Source organism: Plecotus auritus (genome assembly GCF_963455305.1).
Source record: "Plecotus auritus genome assembly, chromosome: 7".
Taxonomy (NCBI): domain Eukaryota; kingdom Metazoa; phylum Chordata; class Mammalia; order Chiroptera; family Vespertilionidae; genus Plecotus; species Plecotus auritus.
In genome coordinates this window covers 34,347,611-34,369,497 of record NC_137774.1, presented here as the reverse complement: position 1 = coordinate 34,369,497, position 21,887 = coordinate 34,347,611, and the positions used below count along the sequence as shown (strand labels likewise).

General features: G+C 55.7%; 1 protein-coding gene across 11 annotated transcripts in view; it reads left to right on the top strand.

Annotated features, from left to right (window-relative positions):
* Positions 1 to 21,887, top strand: part of MYO18A (myosin XVIIIA) — a 95,227-nt gene that overhangs the window by 47,283 nt on the left and 26,057 nt on the right. For all 11 annotated transcript variants that reach the window (XM_080680755.1, XM_080680754.1, XM_080680749.1 and 8 more), the window contains 18 exons: positions 994 to 1,081; positions 1,282 to 1,388; positions 1,505 to 1,681; positions 2,034 to 2,247; positions 2,388 to 2,530; positions 3,196 to 3,296; positions 4,042 to 4,105; positions 4,512 to 4,656; positions 6,937 to 7,113; positions 7,331 to 7,421; positions 7,924 to 8,116; positions 8,888 to 8,974; positions 11,286 to 11,427; positions 11,566 to 11,725; positions 12,730 to 12,916; positions 13,680 to 13,923; positions 16,486 to 16,595; positions 19,661 to 19,726. In XM_080680755.1, coding sequence (XP_080536881.1) covers positions 994 to 1,081; positions 1,282 to 1,388; positions 1,505 to 1,681; positions 2,034 to 2,247; positions 2,388 to 2,530; positions 3,196 to 3,296; positions 4,042 to 4,105; positions 4,512 to 4,656; positions 6,937 to 7,113; positions 7,331 to 7,421; positions 7,924 to 8,116; positions 8,888 to 8,974; positions 11,286 to 11,427; positions 11,566 to 11,725; positions 12,730 to 12,916; positions 13,680 to 13,923; positions 16,486 to 16,595; positions 19,661 to 19,726 — 2,496 coding nt within the window. The remainder of the gene's footprint in view (positions 1 to 993; positions 1,082 to 1,281; positions 1,389 to 1,504; positions 1,682 to 2,033; positions 2,248 to 2,387; positions 2,531 to 3,195; positions 3,297 to 4,041; positions 4,106 to 4,511; positions 4,657 to 6,936; positions 7,114 to 7,330; positions 7,422 to 7,923; positions 8,117 to 8,887; positions 8,975 to 11,285; positions 11,428 to 11,565; positions 11,726 to 12,729; positions 12,917 to 13,679; positions 13,924 to 16,485; positions 16,596 to 19,660; positions 19,727 to 21,887) is intronic.

Sequence of the window (21,887 nt, the reverse complement as noted above, 5' to 3'; positions counted from 1 at the left end):
TCAGAGGGTGGGGTACAGCCTAATGGCTGCTTCATGCCATGGAGGTGACCATCCCCCCAGCAGGGCCCTGGATGACCTGTTGCCCTTTTGCCCACACACAACTAAAGGAGCCTGATGGGTCTCTCTCCTGTTTGCCAAGCTCCCCCTGGCACCATTCCTGCCCAGCCCAAGTCTTCTCATGGAGTGCCAGGCTTGGCAGCCCCACACCCTGCAAATGCTTCTTTCTGATTGGTGACCACTTGGGGCCTCCAGGGGCTCCCAGCCCCTCTATACCCATTCTGGTGTCCATCTGTGTGGCATGCAAGTGTCTTCCCATCTCTGGTCATGCCTTGTATGGCCTTAGCATGTCCACCTACGTCTGTGTACCTACCGCCTTCTAAGGAGGCATGGAGTAGAAGCAGGGAGGCTGGCGTGGGCATCTGGGCATCCTCTGGAGGGGAAGGCCAGGCCGAGGCTAGGACGCGGGCCCCACTTAACATTCTGCACTGTGAGGTTCTCAGAAGACGCTCCCTCCCCAGGTCTTGAGGAAATGCCCTTCCCCGGCTTGGTAAGGGAGGGCCCATCAGGATGAGGGAGAAGCTGTGCCTGAGAGGTCACAGCAGCTGTGGCTCAGGGAGGGCTGTGGGCTTAGGATACTAATCCCACAGGCTTCCCAGGGAGGTGGGGGAAGGGCAGCTGAGGGTAGAACCTGCTGATTTGTTTTCCAGGGATTGCTCTCTCCTGGATACATGCTCCCTGTGCCACAGGCCCTCAGGGACACTAGCTCTGTGTCCTTGTCCTCAAGGCTCCCCAGGACCACCACTCCCTCCTGGCTTCCCCACCTTTTCCCTCTGACACCGCTGACGTCCCTGTTCTGTGTCTGCCAACCAACTGCCCCCCTCGCCCAGTGGCTCCTCTGGAAGCCCTTCCCCTCAAGTATCTCCTCTCTCCCGTTGTCCTTGCCTGTTTTCCAGAACAGAGTCTGACTATGTATTCTTCCCCTCCCTCTGGCAGGTGAAGACAGAAGAGCAGATTGCAGCGGAGGAGGCCTGGCATGAGACAGAGAAGGTGTGGCTGGTCCATAAGGATGGCTTCTCTCTGGGTGAGCCTGGGGGCGCCCAGGGGCAGATGCCCAGGCCTCTTGGGTTTCAGGGCCGGGGTGCTTTCTGCATCTGGAAAGGGCTGGGTGGTGAGCAAGGAGAGGCCGGTGATACAGTGGGGAGGAGGCAGGACCATAAAGGGCCCAAAGAGGGTAGGAAAGCCTTCCCAGGCCCACGTCTGACTGTATGCGCCGCTCTGCAGCCAGTCAGCTCAAATCCCAGGAGCTCAGCTTGCCCGAGGGGAAGGTGCGCGTGAAGCTAGACCACGATGGAGCCATCCTGGATGTGGATGAGGACGATGTGGAAAAGGTTGGCAGGAGGCTGGTGGAGGGCACAGGAGGTGGGCTGAGCAGGGCAGGCCTGTCTGCTGGCAGTGCAGACAGGTTCGGCTCCTTCAGTGCCCTCCCGCCTGTCCCTTCACACAGGCCAATGCCCCCTCCTGTGACCGTCTAGAAGACCTGGCCTCGCTGGTGTACCTCAATGAGTCCAGCGTCGTGCACACACTGCGCCAGCGCTACGGTGCTAGCTTGCTGCACACGTATGCCGGCCCCAGCCTACTGGTCCTCAGCCCCCGTGGGGCCCCCGCTGTGTACTCCGAAAAGGTGTGATGCCCCCTAAACCACTGTGTTGCCTCATGGACCCACCCAGCCACCACCTACCCCCTTTTCTGGCTCTACCCCTTCCCCTCGGCATCCCACTGGGCTCCTGTCCACTCTCTCAGTTGACCTTGGGAAGAGGTGTCATTGCAAAGGGTGAGGACAGAAAGCCCCTCCCCAGCCTCTAACAGAGGCCAGAACGTGGCGAGGATCTGCATTTCCATGCCTGGCCTTAGCCTCGGAATCCCTCTGCCGCCCTGGAGTGAAAGGCCCAGAAAGATGTTGACCTTGGGGGCGAGGGGTATCTGAGTGGACCAGCTAAGAGCCTATCCATCCTCCCATCCCTCTCCTGCCCAAGGTGATGCACATGTTCAAGGGGTGTCGGCGGGAGGACATGGCACCCCACATCTATGCCGTGGCCCAGACGGCATACAGGGCAATGCTGATGAGCCGTCAGGACCAGTCCATCATCCTCCTGGGCAGCAGTGGCAGTGGCAAGACCACCAGCTGCCAGCACCTGGTGCAATACCTGGCCACCATCGCAGGCACCAGCGGGAACAAGGTGTTTTCTGGTGAGGCAGGGACAACTGAGGGACTGAGAATGGGCTTGGGGGAGAGGGTGGGGATGGAGGCCCTGCTAGGTACCAGCGTTTTTCTCCCTGGCCTCTCGTGCCCTGGCTTTCCTGACGGCCCCTGGGCCTCTCTTCTCCAGTGGACAAGTGGCAGGCTCTGTACACCCTGCTGGAAGCCTTTGGGAACAGCCCCACCATCATGAACGGCAATGCCACCCGCTTCTCCCAGATCCTCTCCCTAGACTTTGACCAAGCCGGCCAGGTGGCCTCGGCCTCCATTCAGGTGAGGGGACACTCAGGGTGGTAGGAGATTGACCACCTGGTTTCATGCCCTAGAAACCAGGCTCTCCTGTGTCCCATTTTCCTGGGATTCGACCCCAACAAAACGGACCCTGGCACTGGGGCTGGCCTGCTCTACCCAACCTTTCTCCATTCTGTTCCCTGTGCCTGTTGCCCTGGGTGGGGCCCAGCTCAGCTTCCTGCCCAAGCCCCGCCCCATGCTCAGGGGCTCCTCTCAGGTGGGTTTCACCCAGGGAAGACTGGCTTGTCAGTAAAGGAAGGCCCAGCCAAAGCCGACTCCCTTCCTTGCTAAATGAAATCTCTCACCACAAAGTGTCCAGCTTCCCTTGAAGGCTGTGCCGAGGAAGTAGGCAGAGTGGCAGTGTCCTCCCATGAGCTGGGCCTGTCTCCGCCCCCCCCCCGCCCCCCCCCAACACGCACACACACACGCGCGCGCACACACACACACACACACACACACGCACACACACGCGCACACACTCTGGTTTCTGCCTGGGTTTGCCCCAGAGGTGGTCTGGCCTCTGGTTGAACACCTGGAGATTAACGAGCAGCCGCTTGTTCCGTGGGCCCAGTCCTTTCTGCCGTGGGGTGGGAGAAGCTTTTCCGGGCACTTCTCTCCTTTGCCCACACCCTTCCTGCTGCACACAGACGATGCTTCTGGAGAAACTGCGCGTGGCTCGGCGCCCGGCCAGCGAGGCCACATTCAATGTCTTCTACTACCTGCTGGCCTGTGGGGATGGCACCCTCAGGTGAGACGGGACAGAGGGAACGGGGAGGGAGCTTTGGGCTCCAGCCCCCTGAGAGTGCCTAGGCCTTGCCACTCGATTGCATCCGTACCATTTGCTTCTTGCCAGGCCCTGAGGATGACAAGATGAATGAGCCAAGGCCCTGCCCGGCAGGAACTCCCTTTTCCTGGGCACAGGGGTCTGGCTATGTGTGAAGGACACAATTAACCCTGCAGGGTTCCCAGTGCTTAGCTAGGATCTCTGCTAAGCCAGACCTAGAGAGAAAGCACCCTGAGATACAGGTGGTCAGGAACTTGCCTGCGGTCACACAGCCAGTAGGGGGCTGAGCTAGTCCACACGGGGGCCCAAAGCCTAACCCCTTCAGAGGTGCTGTCGGTGTTCACTGGCGAGAGGATAAACGATGAGGCTGAGCGCACAGCCTTTGGGCATTTCCTCTTTAGCTCTTGCAACCGAGAGCACAGTCTCTGTCCTGCGGGACTCGCCCTTCAGGCAGCTTTCCTGCCCCCTCCCAGGGGTCTGGCTGGACACTCTGCACCACAGCATCTCTGGTGACTTGTGCCGGGGAGACTGGTACCCTGACCAGGCATCCAGCCAATTAAGAAAGGCAGTAGCAGCTGGCCTGACAGGAGGGCATGATGGGCCGACAGAACTGGGTCTGGAAGCTGAGTTTGTCTGTCTCCACACTGGTAGGGAGATGGCCTTGGCATAGGGACCAAGCACTATGCTGATGCCTCATTTGTACCCCTAGGACAGAGCTCCACTTGAACCACTTGTCAGAGAACAATGTGTTTGGGATTGTGCCACTGGCCAAGGTGAGGGGGCCTGTGGGGACTGGGTTGACAGCCCTGGGCCTTGGGGGTAAAAGAAGCCTCAAATGCCTAGCCAGTGTGGCTCAGCGGGTTGGGATGTTGTCCCTTACACCGAAAGGTTCCTGGTTCAGTTCCCGGTCAGAGCGTGTATGGGAAGGCAACCAGTCAATGTTTCTCTCTCTCTCTCTTCCCCTCTCTAAAATCAATTAGCATGTCCTGGGGTGAGGATTAAAAACAGGAAGAAGAAGCCTCCAATGGATTGCAGTGCCCCATGGGAATAGCAGGAGCCCGGCTCCAGCTGGGTGGCTCTCCCCTAGCCTTGCCCTCCCTGAGGGTAGGGGGGTCTGCTGCAGGGGGAGGGGGCAGCCCCTCTGAGATCTGGTGCCAGTGTGCCCCTCTGTCCCTGTAGCCGGAGGAGAAGCAGAAGGCAGCTCAGCAGTTCAGTAAGCTGCAGGCAGCCATGAAGGTGCTGGGCATCTCCCCTGATGAGCAGAAGGCCTGCTGGCTCATCCTGGCTGCCATCTACCACCTGGGGGCTGCAGGAGCCACCAAAGGTAATCTGCCGTGGGTCGCCACCGTCTGGCTTGTTGCCCAAGAGACCTTTGGGGGACCTTCCCACTCCCAGTTTGTCCTTGCCTAGCACAGACTCATCTGTTATCAGACATCCCTCTTTCACTGTGCCTCTTCCAGCCCCCCAACATCAGAGCAGGAGGCTCCCGACACCCGGAGAAGCATCTCTGCCAATGATGGCCAGAGGCCTGGATTTAGGTGGCAGTGCGTGGGAGCACTGTGAAAGCAGGGGGCCTGGGGGCTTAGAGGCTGAGGGGGAAGAGAAGGGCCCTGACTCAGAGCAGCCCCCTGGAATAACTCTCCTTCTTGTTCCCTTTCTGACAGAGGCCCCTGAGGAGCAAGAGGGTAACTGACCTTGGCCCCGCCCTGGGGTGTAGGGGCCCCCTGGACCCCTCTTGGTGCTTGCCCTGGGCTCTCTCTGGGGGCTGGGCTTGTTCTGTTGTAATGAGGGGACTGGCCTGGGAGAAACCTCTGGGTTGAGGTGGCGAGGGCGCCTGCTGGCTGTGGGCTTCTTAGAGTCCCCAAAATACCTGCTTCTATCTGTTTTGCATCCAGATCCTGGAAGCTCTCACGATGCCCCCCTTGGGGCTCAGGTGGGGTAGGGTGGGCCTGCTTCCTGGGGTTTCCTAAGGCCAGTTTTCCCCGAGTCTACCCTTCTCTCCACTGGTTTGGTAGCAGGTTTCTTCCTCTTGCATGTCAGGGTGAAGGCCACTAGGGGGCAGCAAGCACCATGGTAACAAATGGGCTGCAATTTCGGCACTTGTGCTTGGGGGCTTGTGAATGGCTAGAGCTCGGCCTGGCTTGGAAACTCTGCTGCCTTCCTCTGAGATTACACTGATGGGCGGGCACTCTGAGCACCTCTTCACCTCTTTCTCCTCCAGTTTAGGGGAAGGGGAGCCTCTGAACAGCACCTGGGGCTTTGGCTTCATCTTCCTTAGGGATGTGAAGGGCTGCAGGCTGCTCAGCAGGAGCGAGGAAGCGCTGGTGGGTGGGTGGGTGGATAAATGGAAGAACAGGCGTCCGGGTGTTAGACTCCTTATGATCCCAGCAGGTGGCATCTCCACCAAAAAGGAAGCAGGCTCTGTTGTAAAGAAGTTGTTCTCTAAACTGTAGGCGGCCAGGCGGGTGGATGGCTTGCTATGTCTTAAGGAAGTTCCTTCATTCTGAGGAGGTGACAAACCCAGGTTTCCTATAACCAACCCTACTCAGTGCTGACTGCGGGTGGAGAGCTCTGGGTGTGTAGCACATGGACCTACCTTATGAGCAGGGTCTGTTACCTCCTCAGAGCTTCCAGGGAGATTGGGGCCTTGGAGGCTGAGGGGAAAGAGAAGTGTGTGTGTGTGTGTGTGTGTGTGTGTGTGTGTGTGTGTGTGTGAGAGAGAGAGAGAGAGAGAGAGAGAGAGAGAGAGAGGGAGATTGTCTTTGGAGGTTCTTGTATATGTGTCAGTGCAATTACATACTCCTTTGAGATTGTGAGTGCGTGCGTTTGTGTTCCTGAGTCTGAACATGGTTGTGTTTTCCTGCCTGCTCATCCTCACAAACCCCCACCCTCCATAATCCCTCCCCATGGGCCTGGCGGGCTCAGTTGATGACTGTTTGCTAACATGCTGTTTTTCTTTGCATGCTGCATGCTGGTCCTTTGCCTTACAGAAGCTGCTGAAGGTAAAACCTTGTTTCTTGTTAGCGTTCCCTAATTGCCGTGATTAGACACAGATTGGCTGAGGCACTTCTGTCTGCGTGGGCTGCTTTCTTTCCTCTGAGGCTGCCTCATATCCCCCCTGCTGGGCCATGGGTGGGTGTTCGTGGTCTTCCCTGGCAGATGCCTGGAGGTAAGAGGGAGAGTCCTGATGCGTTCAGGGAAGGGAAAGCATTGCAGTCCCTCATGACGTGTCCCCCGAGGCACAGGTGGATCTCAGTGCTCAGAATAGGTGGGCTGGCTCATCCTCTGACTGCATTTCCCCAAGTTGGTAGCCGGGAGCCAAGCCCTAAATGGATGTTGGAAGCTGACAGGATGCCCTCTGGTGGCAGCAGTGTGTATTACCTCCTCTTTTAGGACCTGCTCATTCTCTCCACCCACCCAGGGACACAGGAAGCTGGCAGTTGCTGGCTGTCCTTGTTTTGCCTGAAGCCCTCTGGTGTCATCTGGGCTGGTTTTGCCTCTGGGAGATGCCTACTCCCCAGCCCAATGGGAACAGGGAGCCAAAGGGCATCAAATGGCCTAAGGAGGAAGACCCAAGATACCAGATGGTTCTTTCTACCCGTAGCTGGGCGCAAGCAGTTTGCCCGCCACGAGTGGGCCCAGAAGGCCGCGTACCTGTTGGGCTGCAGCCTGGAGGAGCTCTCCTCATCCATCTTCAAGCACCAGCACAAGGGTGGCACCCTGCAGCGCTCCACCTCCTTCCGCCAGGGCCCCGAGGAGAGCGGCCTGGGAGATGGAACAGGTACCCTGAGCCCCTTGGCTGGTGAATGCCATTGGGAGGCTTCATCCAGGGCTCACTGCTCTCTCTGCCATCGAGAGACTGCTGGGGTGACTAGAACTTCCATCAGGGGGAAAGGAAGCCCCAAGACCCCTGCTGACTTGGCCCTGGGTAGGGAGGGAGCATCCCCGGGTGGGGATCCCAGGGAGCAGGAGACACAGCTGATGTTCTTGCCCCACAGGCCCCAAACTGAGTGCGCTGGAGTGCTTAGAGGGCATGGCGTCTGGCCTCTACAGCGAGCTCTTCACCCTTCTTGTCTCTCTGGTGAACAGGTGAGTGCCAAGCAGGAGGGCCCAGGAGCTCATGGGCTTCCTGCCTTGACCAAGGTGGAGTAGAAGCCTCTGTGCTGTGTGATTGCCGAGGGAGAGCCATCTTCCACCAGCAGAGGGCTCCGTGTCCTTATAGGCCAGTGGTCGACAAACCGCGGCTCACGAGCCACATGTGGCTCTTTTGGCCCCTTGAGTGTGGCTCTTCCACAAAATACCACGGCCTGGGCAAGTCTATTTTGAAGAAGTGGCATTAGAAGAAGTTTAAGTTTAAAAAATTTGGCTCTCAAAATAAATTTCAATTATTGTACTGTTGATATTTGGCTCTGTTGACTAATGAGTTTGCCGACCACTGTTATAGGCCAAGGGAGGCACACCCTCCCCACCAGGGTCTTGGGCACACACACAGGGATGGATGGGAGCTTGCTTGGGGCAGGGCTGGGCTGCCAGTGGGGGCTGTTCAGTGGTCCTGCCCTAGCCAGCTCTGACCCAGCCTCTCCCTGTGAAGGGCTCTCAAGTCCAGCCAGCATTCACTCTGCTCTATGATGATTGTGGATACCCCGGGCTTCCAGAACCCTGAGCAGGGCGGGGCGGCCCGAGGAGCCTCCTTTGAGGAGCTGTGCCACAACTACGCCCAGGACCGGCTGCAGAGGCTCTTCCACGAGCGCACCTTTGTGCAGGAGCTGGAAAGATACAAGGAGGTAGCACTTGACCTTGGCTCTGCCTGCCCCCCCCCCCCCAAGCCTCACCCTCTGGCCTTGGCCCCTCAGTTAGGGCATCTGTGGATGAGGGGATGAGCCACCCTCCCCTCTGGCTGCTCCTTCCCAGCTTTTACACTCTTGTAATTTCTGTCCACCTGTGCTCTCTGGCCTAGGCCTCTTTTCCTGCCCAAGCTACATTCTTACTTAGTGGAGTTTGCTCCCCAAGAACTAAAGATGCATTCAGGTTCCCGGGAGCCCTTTCTTGCCCACCTTTAAGGTGCCATCTAAGCCCTGTGATCACCACTGTGTGTTGGGCCTGGCCTTCCCTGTCTCCTGACCTGTTAAGATGGTGACTGATCATTTGGGCCCCTTCACAAAAGGGTGTCCTGGATGAGACGAGATCTAGAAATCCTACCTCATGTGGAGGTGAGGGATATTGATCCTGGGAAGGATATTTATTGGGGATCAGAGAAGATTCAGGAGGAAAATGACAGTTGTCTTCAAGTGTAAGGATGAGTGTGAAATTGAAAGGCTTACTCCTCATAGTCTACTCAATGGATGTGAATAGGTGACTTTAGCTCAGTGTGAAAGGAGATTAGAAGAGTTTTAGTTGTCCATGGCACGAGGTGCCTTGGGAGGCAGTGAGCATTGTCACTTGGGCTGCTAGAGGGGCGCTCCTGTGTGGGACAGGAGGTCAGACTTGCTGACCTCACCTGCTCATAGAGCTGCGCCCACACATGGCCCTGTGCTTACCTCTGCCTTCCTTCCCAGGAGAACATCGAGCTGGCGTTTGACGACTTGGAGCCGGCCACGGACGATTCTGTTTCTGCCGTGGACCAAGCCTCCCATCAGTCCCTGGTAGGAATTCCAGCGAGGCCCTGGGCCTGTCTTCTCTCTCCTTTCCCATTGCAATTCCTCTGTAGGACCCTCCCTGTATGAACTGTTGCCAGTGTGCCCCTGGGTGCTGAGGGGAGGACCAGCAATCAGGCCCAGACACCAAACACTTTAGAGCTGTGGTCCCTGCCCCTCCCTCACCCCTCAGTCAGTTTGGCCAGGAAGGTAGCACTTTCTTCTGCCCTGGTGTAATGGGGAGCCTCAACCCCTGGGTGTCTGAGCCAGACAGGAAGGCGTACCTCCTCTCTTACCAGGCGGGCTTAGGCCCTGTCCTGTGACTGGCTGAGCCTCAGGTCCTCCTAGGTGGTGAGGGCCTGGCTGGACTCAAAGCACATAGTCATTCTCTCCCGTTGTCCCCAAGAAGAAGACTGATGTGCCTGGCAGAGTGGGGTGAAGAGGCAGCGTTGCACCCAAACAGGGAAATAGCGCCCAGCTATAGACGCCCACTGAGGGCCATGTGGATATGAGCTCTGTCACCCTTGGGATGGGTTCTGTCACCCTTAGGACTAGTGTCTTGGACACCTTATTGCCTGAGGACTGGCTGGCCTGAAGTGCACTTGGCATTTGGTAATGATCTTCAATTAAGGAAGTCACCTAAGACGTTTTATTGGAGAACAAACATATTTGCTAGGCTTGCTGATCTCCCCCGTCTGCTTCAAGTCCTATCTCCCTCTCCTCCTTCCTTGTGGGAAGGCCCCATTGGCTAGCAAGGGAGTGGAGCTTAGAGAGAGTGAATGTCCCCCCGGGACAAATGCCTAAAGTGTCCAAGATTCACATCTCCCCAGGGAAGCTGGCATTTCCCCCGACACCTGGGCTCCCGAGGTGGCCTCCCTCCAGTACCTTTGCCATTTCCGCGAGTATGAGGATGTCAGTCCGTGTGGCTTAGGAGCAGCAGTAGGTCAAACAGTGTATTTGGATGGGGGTTGGCCATTCTTTCCCTTCTTTGCTCTTCCCATCTGATGGGCCTTGGCATCGGGCAGTTGCACTCCTGGGGATGAGGGCCCCTCAGTGCCCAGCCTGCCACTCACCGTCTGATGACTTCATTGCTCATTCCTGCTGGCTGCTCTAGTCACTCTGGGACCGTAGTTGCTCATCAGTCCTTGGTCACCTCCTGGTAATCACACTGACTCCTTTGGGCAGCTTCAGGGAGGAGAGGTAGGCAGCTGGGGTCAAAGAGGGAAATGGCATCTCTCTTCGTTCTCTTGTCCCCCAGTCCCTAAAGGCCAGGCCAGCATGGGTGTGGGGAAAGTTCAGTCCTTCTTGCTTGAGGAAGACTTGGAACTTCCATTGGAAAGATACCCTCAGACCAGATGTGGCCACAGACAGAGTTTGTTTGGCTTCCATGGGGTTTTAGAAATCAGTCTTTCCACCTTCTCTTGAAAAACTGGAGGATTTACCAATACGAGGCCAACGTTCTTGCAGGACAGCAGTTGGCTGCCGCTGAGTGGTGGCTGTTTCCTTTAGATGGGGACACCTGGGCTCCAGTCAGCCTCAATCTGCCCACTTGGGCTTTCACATCCACTAAGTCACTTGTCTTAGGCTTTTCACACTTGAGTTTATGACTCTGCAGTGACCCCACCTGCAGCGCCCTGGTGCTCCTCTCAGGTTAGCCCCACAGCTGTCACTTATTGACAGCTTCCTTTAGGGCCCCGTGGTCGGCAAACTGCGGCTCGCGAGCCACATGTGGCTCTTTGGCCCCTTGAGTGTGGCTCTTCCACAAAATACCACGGCCTGGGCGAGTCTATTTTGAAGAAGTGGCGTTAGAAGAAATTTAAGTTTAAAAAATTTGGCTCTCAAAATAAATTTTAATCGTTGTACTGTTGATATTTGGCTCTGTTGACTAATGAGTTTGCCGACCACTGCTTTAGGCCATGTGCTATGCTCAGAGCCTCACAGGCTGGGAGGTGATGCCCAGGGAGTGACTGCAGCATGAGGCTCTCGCAAACCCCATGTGACCTGCAAGAGGATGAGGATGGAGGAGAGCCTCTGGGTGTTAGAAGCCTTCAGTCTCTGGTGACTTTGGGCACGAATCCTAGGAGTCATATTTTGCCATGGGCTTCTTTCTCTGATCTCTTTCTGGCCTCCTCTTTTTCCTGTCTGCCCACCTGTTCCACAAGGTGTCAGCAGTGAGGGGCGGGAGCTGCTATGTGTGTGCAGTGTGCGCGTGTATGTGTGTACGTGTGCAGCATATTTATAGTGTGTGGGTAGGGACTGGGCACTAGCTCCTTTCCCACAGCTCCATGTGACACAGCGGGATTTCTCCGCTTCTCCATAGGTCCGCTCATTGGCCCGCACAGACGAGGCCAGGGGCCTGCTGTGGCTATTAGAGGAGGAGGCTCTGGTGCCAGGGGCCACTGAGGATGCCCTCCTGGAACGCCTTTTCTCCTACTATGGCCCCCAGGAAGGTGACAAAAAAGGTAGGTGACACCCCTGGAGGGCAGCTCCTCTACTTCCTCTCCAGGGCACCCACCTATATGGGTCCAGGTGGCACTGAGTCCCTGGGCTTTGTGGATCCGGTGCCCTGATGGTCTGAACCTTGCATCTCCCACCCTCAGGCCAAAGCCCCCTCCTGCGCAGCAGCAAACCACGCCATTTTCTCCTGGGCCACAGCCATGGCACCAACTGGGTGGAGTACAATGTGGCTGGCTGGCTGAGCTACACCAAGCAGAACCCGGCTACCCAGAATGCCCCCCGGCTCCTGCAGGACTCCCAGAAGTAAGAATACTGCTCACTCTGCCCATGCATGTCCCACTCCCCAAGGCTGTTTTGGGCCCCCTGGTCAGAGGCCTCTTTCTCTAGCAGGGTTGATACCCTCTATTTCCTAAGAGGCCATAGTCAAGGCTAGTTGAGGGCTTGGGGGTGGCCTCCTGGAGTATAGGTGGGGACAGACATGGTTGGAGGGACCTATAGGTATTTTGGGGGGTTTTGTGTGTATTTTAAAAATATTTTTATTGATTTTAGAGAGGAAGGGAGAGGGAGAGAGTGATAGAAACATCAATGATGAGAGAATCATTGATCAGCTGCTCCTGCATGCTCTCTACTGGGGAGAGAGCCCACAACCCAGGCATGTGCCCTGACTGGGAATCGAAACCTGAGCTCCTGGTTCATGGGTCGATGTTCAACCACTGAGCCACGCCAGCCAGACTTATTTATTTATTTATTTATTCTGGGGGGAGCTATAATTTTAGATTTGACTAACACCCCCACATTCTTCACAGAAGCCTTAGAAACCTCTCAGGTGTATAATCCCTGTCATCCATTCATTTATTTAACAGATAATTATTGGCACCTCTGTGACTGAGTAAAACACAAATCCCTGCCCTTATGGAGTTTACATTCTAGTGGGACTGGAGACAGCAGACGTAATAGATTATATCTTCTGTTAGAAGATGTTGGGTTCCACTGTCTCCTGCTACATGGGCACCCTTTCCCCCGCTCTGCCCTGCCTAGCGACAGAGAACAGATCACCCGCTCTATTCACTCCCTGGCTACCCCTCCCTCGGCTGCTGCCCACCCTGGTTTTGTCTGCTCACTATTCAGAGACTTCTCTACAGTGTCTTTGTAGGGGGTGGGACATGCAGCCCTAGCCCGGGGAAGCCAGGCCCCTGGCCATGGTGGAACAGGGGTTGTCTGGCTTTCTAGGAGCTCAGAGAAGGAATGGCCTTTACTGCTCTGTGAATGTGACTTCTTTCCCTCCTCTGCCCTCCCTCCTCTGGCAGGAAAATCATCAGCAACCTGTTTCTGGGCCGGGCGGGCAGTGCCACGGTGCTCTCAGGCTCCATCGCAGGCCTGGAGGGAGGCTCGCAGCTGGCGCTGCGCCGGGCCACCAGCATGCGGAAGACCTTCACCACGGGCATGGCGGCTGTCAAGAAGAAGTCACTGTGCATCCAGATTAAGCTGCAGGTGGTGAGTCTGCCAGCCCAGGCCCGGTGCCCCTTCTCACCCCTGGCAGGTAGCCTGGGCATTCTGGACACACTCAAGTCACCCAGTGCCCACTCTGCGTCCCACTTTGACTTGATTGATGCTGGTGGGGTCCCCTTTTTCAGTGCTGTTGCCTGAGTGGCAACTCAGACTTGTTGTTTTTTGTTGTTGTTGTTGGTTTAAATATTTTTATTGATTTCAGAGAGGGAGGGAGTGCAAGAGAGAGAGATGGAAAAATCAATGATGAGAGAGAATCATGGAACGGCTGCCTCCTGCGTGCCCCACACTAGGGATTGAGCCCACAACCTGGGCACATGCCCTTGACCGGAATTGAACCTGAGACCCTTCAATCTGCAGGCTGACGCTCTATCTGTTGAGCCAAACCTGCTAGGGCGGTAACTCAGATCTATAAAGGAAGAATTACCCAGGCTTGGCATGTCCTAGGCCAGTGGTCGGCAAACTCATTAGTCAACAGAGTCAAATATCAACAGTACAACAATTGAAATTTCTTTTGAGAGCCAAATTTTTTAAACTTAAACTTCTTCTAACACCACTTCTTCAAAATAGACTCGCCCAGGCCATGGTATTTTGTGGAAGAGCCACACTCAAGGGGCCAAAGAGCCGCATGTGGCTCGCGAGCCGCAGTTTGCCGACCACGGTCCTAGGCAGTTGTGGGGCACCTGCCAACCTGCAAGGAGTGGAGATGCTGATACCAGTTCCCTGAGGGCCATCCCTTCCCCTTTGGCAGGATGCCCTCATTGACACCATCAAGAAGTCGAAGCTGCATTTCGTGCACTGCTTCCTGCCTGTGGCAGAGGGCTGGGCCGGGGAGCCCCGGTCTGCCTCCTCCCGCCGAGTCAGCAGCAGCAGTGAGCTGGACCTGCCTTCAGGAGACCACTGCGAGGCTGGGCTCCTGCAGCTGGATGTGCCCCTGCTCCGCGCCCAGCTTCGTGGCTCCCGCCTGCTTGATGCCATGCGCATGTACCGCCAAGGTAGGGCCTCCTTCGCTCTCAACTTCCCTTTTCTGGAGCTGCCTCTGTCCCTCCCCATCTCTCAAAGGGGGACCATGGGCTAAGAGGGTGCTGCTCCCCTCCTGTCTCCAGCCAGCCCTTGATCTCTTTTCTGCCCCAGTGCCTCCTCTGTGGGATCTCGTCTCATCTTCCAGCCCAGTGTGTTCCTTTCTCTTTCTTTCCACTCTGCTGACTCCCCTCTTCTGCCTCTCCCTTCCATATCCCTGTCTTCTTCACCCCCGCCCCCCCAACATGCCTTGTACCCAGAGCTCCATCCTTTCCCCTTCACTGGTTTGGATGGTCACCTCTGCCCACAGCAGCAGATGCCTCATGGAACCATCTGCTCAGTGGAGGTACCTACCTCCAAGAGCAGGCTGGTGCTGGGTTAGCCCCCCAGTGAGAAATGAGGTGCTAATCATAGTTAACATCCATAGAGCATTTATGGAGTCCCAGGCACTATTCCAAAGTCATCACACACATTAACACATTTAATGTGTGGAGGCAGAACTGGACTACCTCATGACACGTAGGTATTATTATCACCCCCAGATGAGGAGACTGACGCTCAGTGAGGTTAAGCAGCTTGCCCAACATCACACAGCTCGTGAGTGGCAGAGTGGGATTTGACCCAGGCAGACCGGCTTCCCAGTTTCATGCCTCTCAAGTAGGATTTTGTTTGTCTGAGAAATTACAAATTGCCAGGTTTCTGCCCTTTTCCCTTAGCGAGTGGAGTAGGCAGGGTCCCGCCCACCCACAGCCAGGTTTCCTTGAGGCATCCCCATGAGCACCACCACTTTTCCGCAGCAGCCAAGCCAGGGAACGGGCTCCCTGCTCTGCTCTAAATAAATCATCGATCTGTCCCCACGTCTTGATATGGAGTTGGTGTTTATTATTTCAAAACCAGATTGTTACCGCTCTGAACAAAAATCAATGTGCTTTACTCAAACAAGCAGATCGATGAGGCCAGCAGCAGCAGGGCCCCCCTTCACTCAGCCCCCAGCCACCATCGATAGCGCTGATGATTAATTAAGATGCCAGGCATTCGGACCTGCTATCCTGGCCCATCAATTTAATTGCAGTTCAGATACAATCAATAGCTCACTTTGTCTTGGCCCCTCCGCGGCCCCCGCCTCCTGTTTCAATTATCAGGCACATGCATCAGCCTCATCTCCCAGTTGGAGGCTTTCCCAGAGCCAGCGAGGCTGGCACAGTGGAGGGAGCCGCCGACTGGCTGTCGGAGTTTGGGCTCGGAGTCCAGTTCTGCCTCCAGCCACAGCCTTTGTGATCTTGAGCAATCAGTCGCTCCACCTCTCAGGCCTCAGTTTCCATGTCTGGAAGATGAGCTGTATCTGGTTTAACACCCTTTTCAGTTTGAAATTCCATGATTCTGTAGAAGTTGGTTTCTTGGTCCTCTATGGTGGGCTCTGGTCTCCTCGGGTGAGTCCAGGGAACCTCCCGCTGGCCACCATCCTGACCTTGCTCCAAACCGGAAGCCATCTCACCCTTGCCCTGACCTCAAGCCCAGACAGTAAGGGCACCTCTGTGAGAGGTCACACTCTTTTTTTTTTAAATATATTTTATTGATTTTTTACAGAGAGGAAGGGAAAGGGATAGAGAGTTGGAAACATCGATGAGAGAGAAACATCGATCAGCTGCCTTCTGCACACTCCCTACTGGGTATGTGCCCACAACCAAAGTACATGCCCTTGATGGAAATCGAACCTGGGACCCTTGAATCCGCAGGCCGACACTCTATCCACTGAGCCAAACCGGTTCGGGTGAGAGGTCACACTCTTTAGGGAAAGAGCACCTCCAAGTCTTTTTGGTCACATAGCCTAGGACTCAAGGTCAAGATGGGGGTAGGGAGGGAGCCCTTCCCACGTCCTGCTTCAGTAGACTGAGGAAAGCCACCAGTGAGTCAAGCTTTCTACATATTTTCTCATTAAATGACTACCCTGCTAGATATGTGGTCAGGCCCCCATTTAAAGATCAGGAACCCGGGGCTCAGAGAGGCCTAGTGACCCATCTAAGGTCACATGATACCAGGAGCCAGGGCCAGGGTTCCACCCCCAAGCTCATGTGCTGTTTCAGTTACTCTCTAATGCCCTTTTTTTTTTTTTTTCTTATTACGTCCTCAAGACATTGTTCTCTGGGTTATGACAGTCGTGGATTGGAGGACTGGAAAGTGTCTTAGAGGCCATCTGGCTTTTATAGCATTCCTTCCAGGTGGTCAGCCATCCCCCATGTGCACCCCTCACTGACAGGGAACTTGCTTCCTTCCAGAAGAACCTGTTCCCCTTCTAAACCTTGTAATGCCACTGTAGGGCAGCCCTAGATGTCCTCTCGGCTTCCTGTCCCTCGCCCCTGCCTCTTGCCTCTCTGCTCTCTCCTTTCCTGGGCTTGCCTCCACCGCAGGCTCTCCTGACCCCGCCGTGCCTTCCCCTGCAGTGACCCTCCCACCAGTGCCTCGGCACCGTGGCTGTTGGAGTGTGTGGGAACAGGGGAGGTGCTGATGGGCCTGGCCTTGGGCTGCTCTCTCTCTAGGTTACCCTGACCACATGGTATTTTCTGAGTTCCGCCGCCGCTTTGATGTCCTGGCCCCACACCTGACCAAGAAACACGGGCGCAACTACATCGTCGTGGATGAAAGGCGGGTAGGTCTGGGCCCCAAAGCCTCCCGCCCCTTCCCCGACTCCCTTTTCTCAGCTCAGAGCCCTCTGAGCAGCTACCCTTCCTTCCCTAGAGAGAATTGGTGTGGTCCTTGCTTAGGCTCCTGGTTTTGGCCATTCAGAATGAGGACAGGGCCAGGTAGCAGCCAGACTGTGTCAGTAGGGAGAAGGTAGCCTGGGGAATGGACTGCAGGAATCTGAGACGAGCCACCCTCTTTGGAGGCCCGAGGTGGGGTGTCTGCTGACAATCCTTCAAGAACCTCCAGGTGCAGATGAGAGCTCATGTTTTGGTGTACCACTGGTAGCCCCTGGGCCCCTCTGCCTTGACCTCCACTTGGGACTAGTTCCTGCAGAGGAAGCTGTGCCAGGGTGAGCCTCAGGCCTCCCGGGCCCCTTGTCAACCCGGGCTGGTGATTCCTGGCTGCTGGCAGGGATGTCCCCCTGCCATGCTAGGCTGTCGCCTTGACCCCCAGAGGCAGCTCCTCAGAGAGACAAAGGGCTCCTGAGCAGAGGAATCCTTCACTGTGCTCTGCCCTTAGGCACCTGCCTGCCTGACTCTGAGAGCATCTGACCTCAGGATGGCTTCCCTAAAAGGGCGGGTGCTCTACAGAACGGGCAGAAAGCCCCCTCCCCTTGTCCTGAGTCACACACAGACCCACATTCGTGGAGACCCCAGAACCTTCTCTCATTCAGGACCTGCCAGGGTCCTCAGCAATCTTGGTGTGAATATAGATGACCTGCCCCACAACCCCTTCTCTCTAACTCTTCGCCTTCATTCCAACCTCCCACTCATGGCCACACCCAGCACCTTGCCAGCCCTGGAAATGCTCCGCCTCTGAAATTCCAGCGTGGCCTTCTCTGACTTCAGCCTCCCTCCTGTGCGTCTCACTCCTCTCTGTCCATTGAGATCTCTCATTTCTGGATCCCACCGCATTTTTTCTACTCGGTCCATTCCCTCTCTCTTTACTTCCTTTACTGCTCAGCCTCAAGGCCACAGTCTAACCCTCTGGTCACAGCCTTCATCACCATCCTCAGCTCTTCCGAGCCTCCCCTGCCACCTGCCCTGCCCAACCCCACCCTGAAGGGCCAGGCTTTGGGCATCCATCTACCTCAGTTTAGCGCTGCCAAGTTGCTGTGGGAGAAAAGGATACAATCATGTGGACTTGAATTCCTACAGCTTCATTGTCTCCAGCCCCAACTGGGCCCTTGGGGTGGCCTGGCAAGTTTTCTATGTGCCCCATCCTTACCTGGGCCCAATTCTAAGCTCCTTCCCTGACTCTCCATTCTCCACCTTTCTCCTCTAATACTCCCCAATTGTGCTTGCCCTGGTCTTCTGGCCCGTGGTTGACGTTGCCTCTCAACACTAATAAAATCGAGGCTCCAACTTCCTCCTCTGTCTTCTGCACACTGCTCTTCAGGTGCCTCCTTCCTCCCTCTGGGTGGGAGAAGCATCCCTCCCTCACCCAATCCCATTCCCTGTGGTCTCCCTGGAGACCTGCTCCCTTTGTGGTAACTCTCCTCGCCCGTTCCTTCAGCCTCTCTCTGCTGGCTCTTCTCTCAGTGGAGAAACCTCCCACAGACGTTGCTGTCAGAAAGGAGCCTTGTTAACTCTCTCATGCCGAACCGTTGTCTGTCTCCTGCCTGCCCTGTACCTTCAACACTTCCTCTCCTGTCGCGTCCTCCCACCCCACCGCTGTTCATTCCTCCACCCACAGCTGCCTGGTTCCCATCGCTGACACCCTGGGATTGGTCTCCTTGTCTCCTCCTGTACTTCATGTTGCCAGAGCTAACGGGCACTTTTCTGTGCTTTTCCACAACATGTGACTCTGTGGACAACTCTGTTCTTTTTGAAAATCTCTACTCAGCCTGTTTGCTGCCACTCCTGGCTTTCCCTCATCTCTCTATTCTTTCCTTCTCAGAACTTCTGAGCTTCCCTGCTTCCACTTGCCCCTGAAATAAAGGTCTCTCTCTTCTTTGAGACTCTCTCCTTGGCCCTATGTGTTTTCTATTCTGCATCCTCTTCCAGGGCAACCTAATTCACACCCATCACTTCAATTACCACATATATATTGATGACTCCCAAATCAATAGTTCTAGCCCAGGCCTCTCTCCTGAACTCCAGACGTGCGTTTTTATCCAGCTTATTTCTGAACTTCTCTACTGGTGTGCCATATAGCACCTCAAACTCGGCATATTCAAACCAAACTGATTATATCGCCTCCAAAACTCACTCTTTCTCTTGTATTCTCTACCTTAGAAAATGACACCATTGTCTATTTAGTTACATAAGTCAGAAACTTCAGTGTGTCCCTAGATTACTTCCTCTCCTCTACCCATCCCCATACCTGGCAAGGCTCTATCTCCTTAACATCTCCCGCAATCCCCCCCGCCCCCCCTCCTTTTAGGTCAGGCTCTATGTAACCTTCTCTCCTGTAGATTATTGCAGTAACTGCCTAAGGGGGTTTCCATTCATTCTCTGCCCTTCTACCAGTGATATCTCCTTAGAATGCAAATCAGATCATGTCATTACTGAGAGAATCCTCCAGGACCTCTCAGATCACATAGATTCCAACTATTTTGGCTACTGCCCACCTCCCTAATTGTACCCTAACTGCTCCCACTTCACTCCAAACTATACTAACTGCTTTTCTCAGCGCATTCTGTTGTCTTCTGTTCCCGGGCCTTTGCTCATGCTAGTCTCTCTGCCTGAAATGCCCTCTCCCCTACTTTGTCTGGCTAATTCTTGTATCTAAAGACTCAGCACAATCCACACCTCCTCCAGGAAGCCTTCCAGGATCCCCTTGGCTGACTTAGATGCCTCCTCCTCTATGTACTTCACTAATTCACTCGTCTCACAATACCTAAAAGATAGCTTGTATCCTTATATCCCCAGAATCTAGCAAATGCCTGACCCTGTGGAAGCCTCCAAAAGTGGTTGGTGCACAACTAAGGGACTGAGTGGAAGACAAGGAAGGACTAAGTGACTGGGTGGAGCCCTCTGTGGATGGGGAGTCCCTGGGTCGGCTCATGACAGACCTCTCTCTCTGCAGGCGGTGGAGGAGCTGCTGGAGTCCTTGGACCTGGAGAAGAGCAGCTGCTGCATGGGCCTGAGCCGGGTGAGCTGTCCCCACAGGACGGCAGTCGGGCCTCACTCTCTGGTCACCCTTGTCCACATGGCTGGCCCTCCCCCACCGCCCTCCCTGCTCAGTCTTACTCCAGGAGTCTCCTGGTGCCCCTTCTGAGTCTTGACCCCCGAATCCCCTTGTCCACCACCCCAGCCACTCTGGGGCAGTCCTTCCTCTCAAGCTGCCCTCGTTAGGGCTAGGGGCCAGAAATTTATATATTCCAGCTGCAGCAAACTTGATTTTCCTCCCTCTGAATAACTGGCTTGTTCAGTGCCGTGAACACCTTGTGATATCAGGAGGGAGTGGGTTGGAGAGTGGCCCTGAACTTGGCCTGGGTCCTGGTTTGGGAGTGGGGAGGCCAGAGGGAGGAGGGCTGGAAAAATCGGGAAGGCAGTAGGCAGAGTACTCCGGAGGGCACAGCCCCCTTTGGCAGGTCGTTTGGGGCTGCCAGGGTCCCAGGAGGGCTAGCAGGACATGGAAATGCTGTGCTGCCACCACCTGCCCACGGGCCGAATTCCTCATCTGAATGGAACGTAGCACATAAAAGGCAGGCACGCCCGGCCCTGAGTGCCAGTCTGCCGCATCACCACACAAGAGGGTCAGCTGAGCATTCCTCCCATGCGCCAGGGAGCCCTGCATGCCACTCTTTCCCGTGACTGGGAGGCTTGACCAGCAGCGTCCACGTATGTGCTCAAGGGCTGTAGTGGGAGGGAGAGGAGTTGGGAGCCAGACAGAGGGTTCTGGACCTGTGCATCTGTCAGCAGACAGGGAGGAACTCCAGTCCCAGGGCCTCATGGGGAGAGGGAGGTGGAAGGGGATGCTCCAAAAAAAGCTTAAGTGTGGTCTGTCCACTCTGTTCTCTCTGTTCTGCACTCTGAGTCACGTTCTTGGTTCCTCCTGCCCACTCCCTCCCTGGGAATCCCTCTCCAGTCCCCTCGCTGTATCTTTGTCTCTGCTGTCCTTGGCTTTCCCTTGGTCCTGCAGTCCTGCTGGTCTCTATTCCGTAGTTTCTGGTTCTATTATTCTAGTTCTTTCCTTGGCCTCTGTGTCTTCTGCATCCCACCCTCTTTCCGTGTCATTTTTCTGGTTTTGATTTCTGCTGTCTGGCTCACCTCCTCCCTCTCCCCTTCCCCAGCTGTCTCTAAGCTGGGGGCTGCCGGCTCAGCTTCTTCCCTGGGAAGCCTGCAGTCAACGATTTCACTGCAGCCTCTGGGTCTTGCCCTGGGTGGGCTCCTGTCCCTCTGGCAGGCTGAGCTGCTACTGGCTGGCATTGGGGTGGCACCTCCTCCAAGGCATGTCTTGGGCAGGGCAGGGCCTGCCCAGGCTGGTCCTCCTCCCGGCTGCCATCTCAGTCCCTCTGCATCGTCCCCGTGCCTGGCTGAGGCAGTCGCGCCCCAGGGGGCAGAATTAGGGGCAGCAGCAGATGTTCGCTCACATCTGGTTTGGGAGAGAAGTTTAGGACTTCTGTGGTTAACACTGGGTGGTGAGCAAGGAATCCCTGTTTGTCATATCATTTCAAAGGTGGAGGTGTCTCAGTCTGAGCCCACAGGACCTTGAGGGTTTAGGCAAGGAGTTGGGGGATCTCAGAACCTCTGGTTATTGTTTGTGAAATTTGTATGGATGGCTATGTTGGGGAGGAGACGGCCTGAGCCTTTACCTAATACTCAAAAGGACTCCTCACCCCACAAATACACAGCTGTTCAAGACAGGTTTGAGGCTCCCTGCCCTTGCCTCTAGACCATCCTTTTTCTTCTCATGTGTGTTTCTGGGCCATTACCTGTCCCCCACCTGGCACCTCACTGCTTCTGTCCTAGTCAGACAACTGTGCATGCTGGCCACTAGCACAGGGGTTTGGCTATTCCCTAGAACCTGGGAGGGTCGCAGGCTCACACGCTGTGGGAAATCAAGGCTCAGGTGGGACTCTGGGTCCATGGGAGATGCCAGGCGCTCGGGCCCACATGTGGGGTTGGGGAAAGTGTTACAGAAGACTGAGCTGCCTTTCTCCCGGGCCAGCCTCGGGGGACTAGGTTTCCTCGGCGTCGCCAGAGGCAAAGCTTTCTCCGCAGAAAGCGGAGGCCCTCTCCCCACTGGTCCCCTGTAGGGAGGCCTGGAGCTTGTACCTAGTGGTTTTGAGTCTTTCCCCATGGAGTTC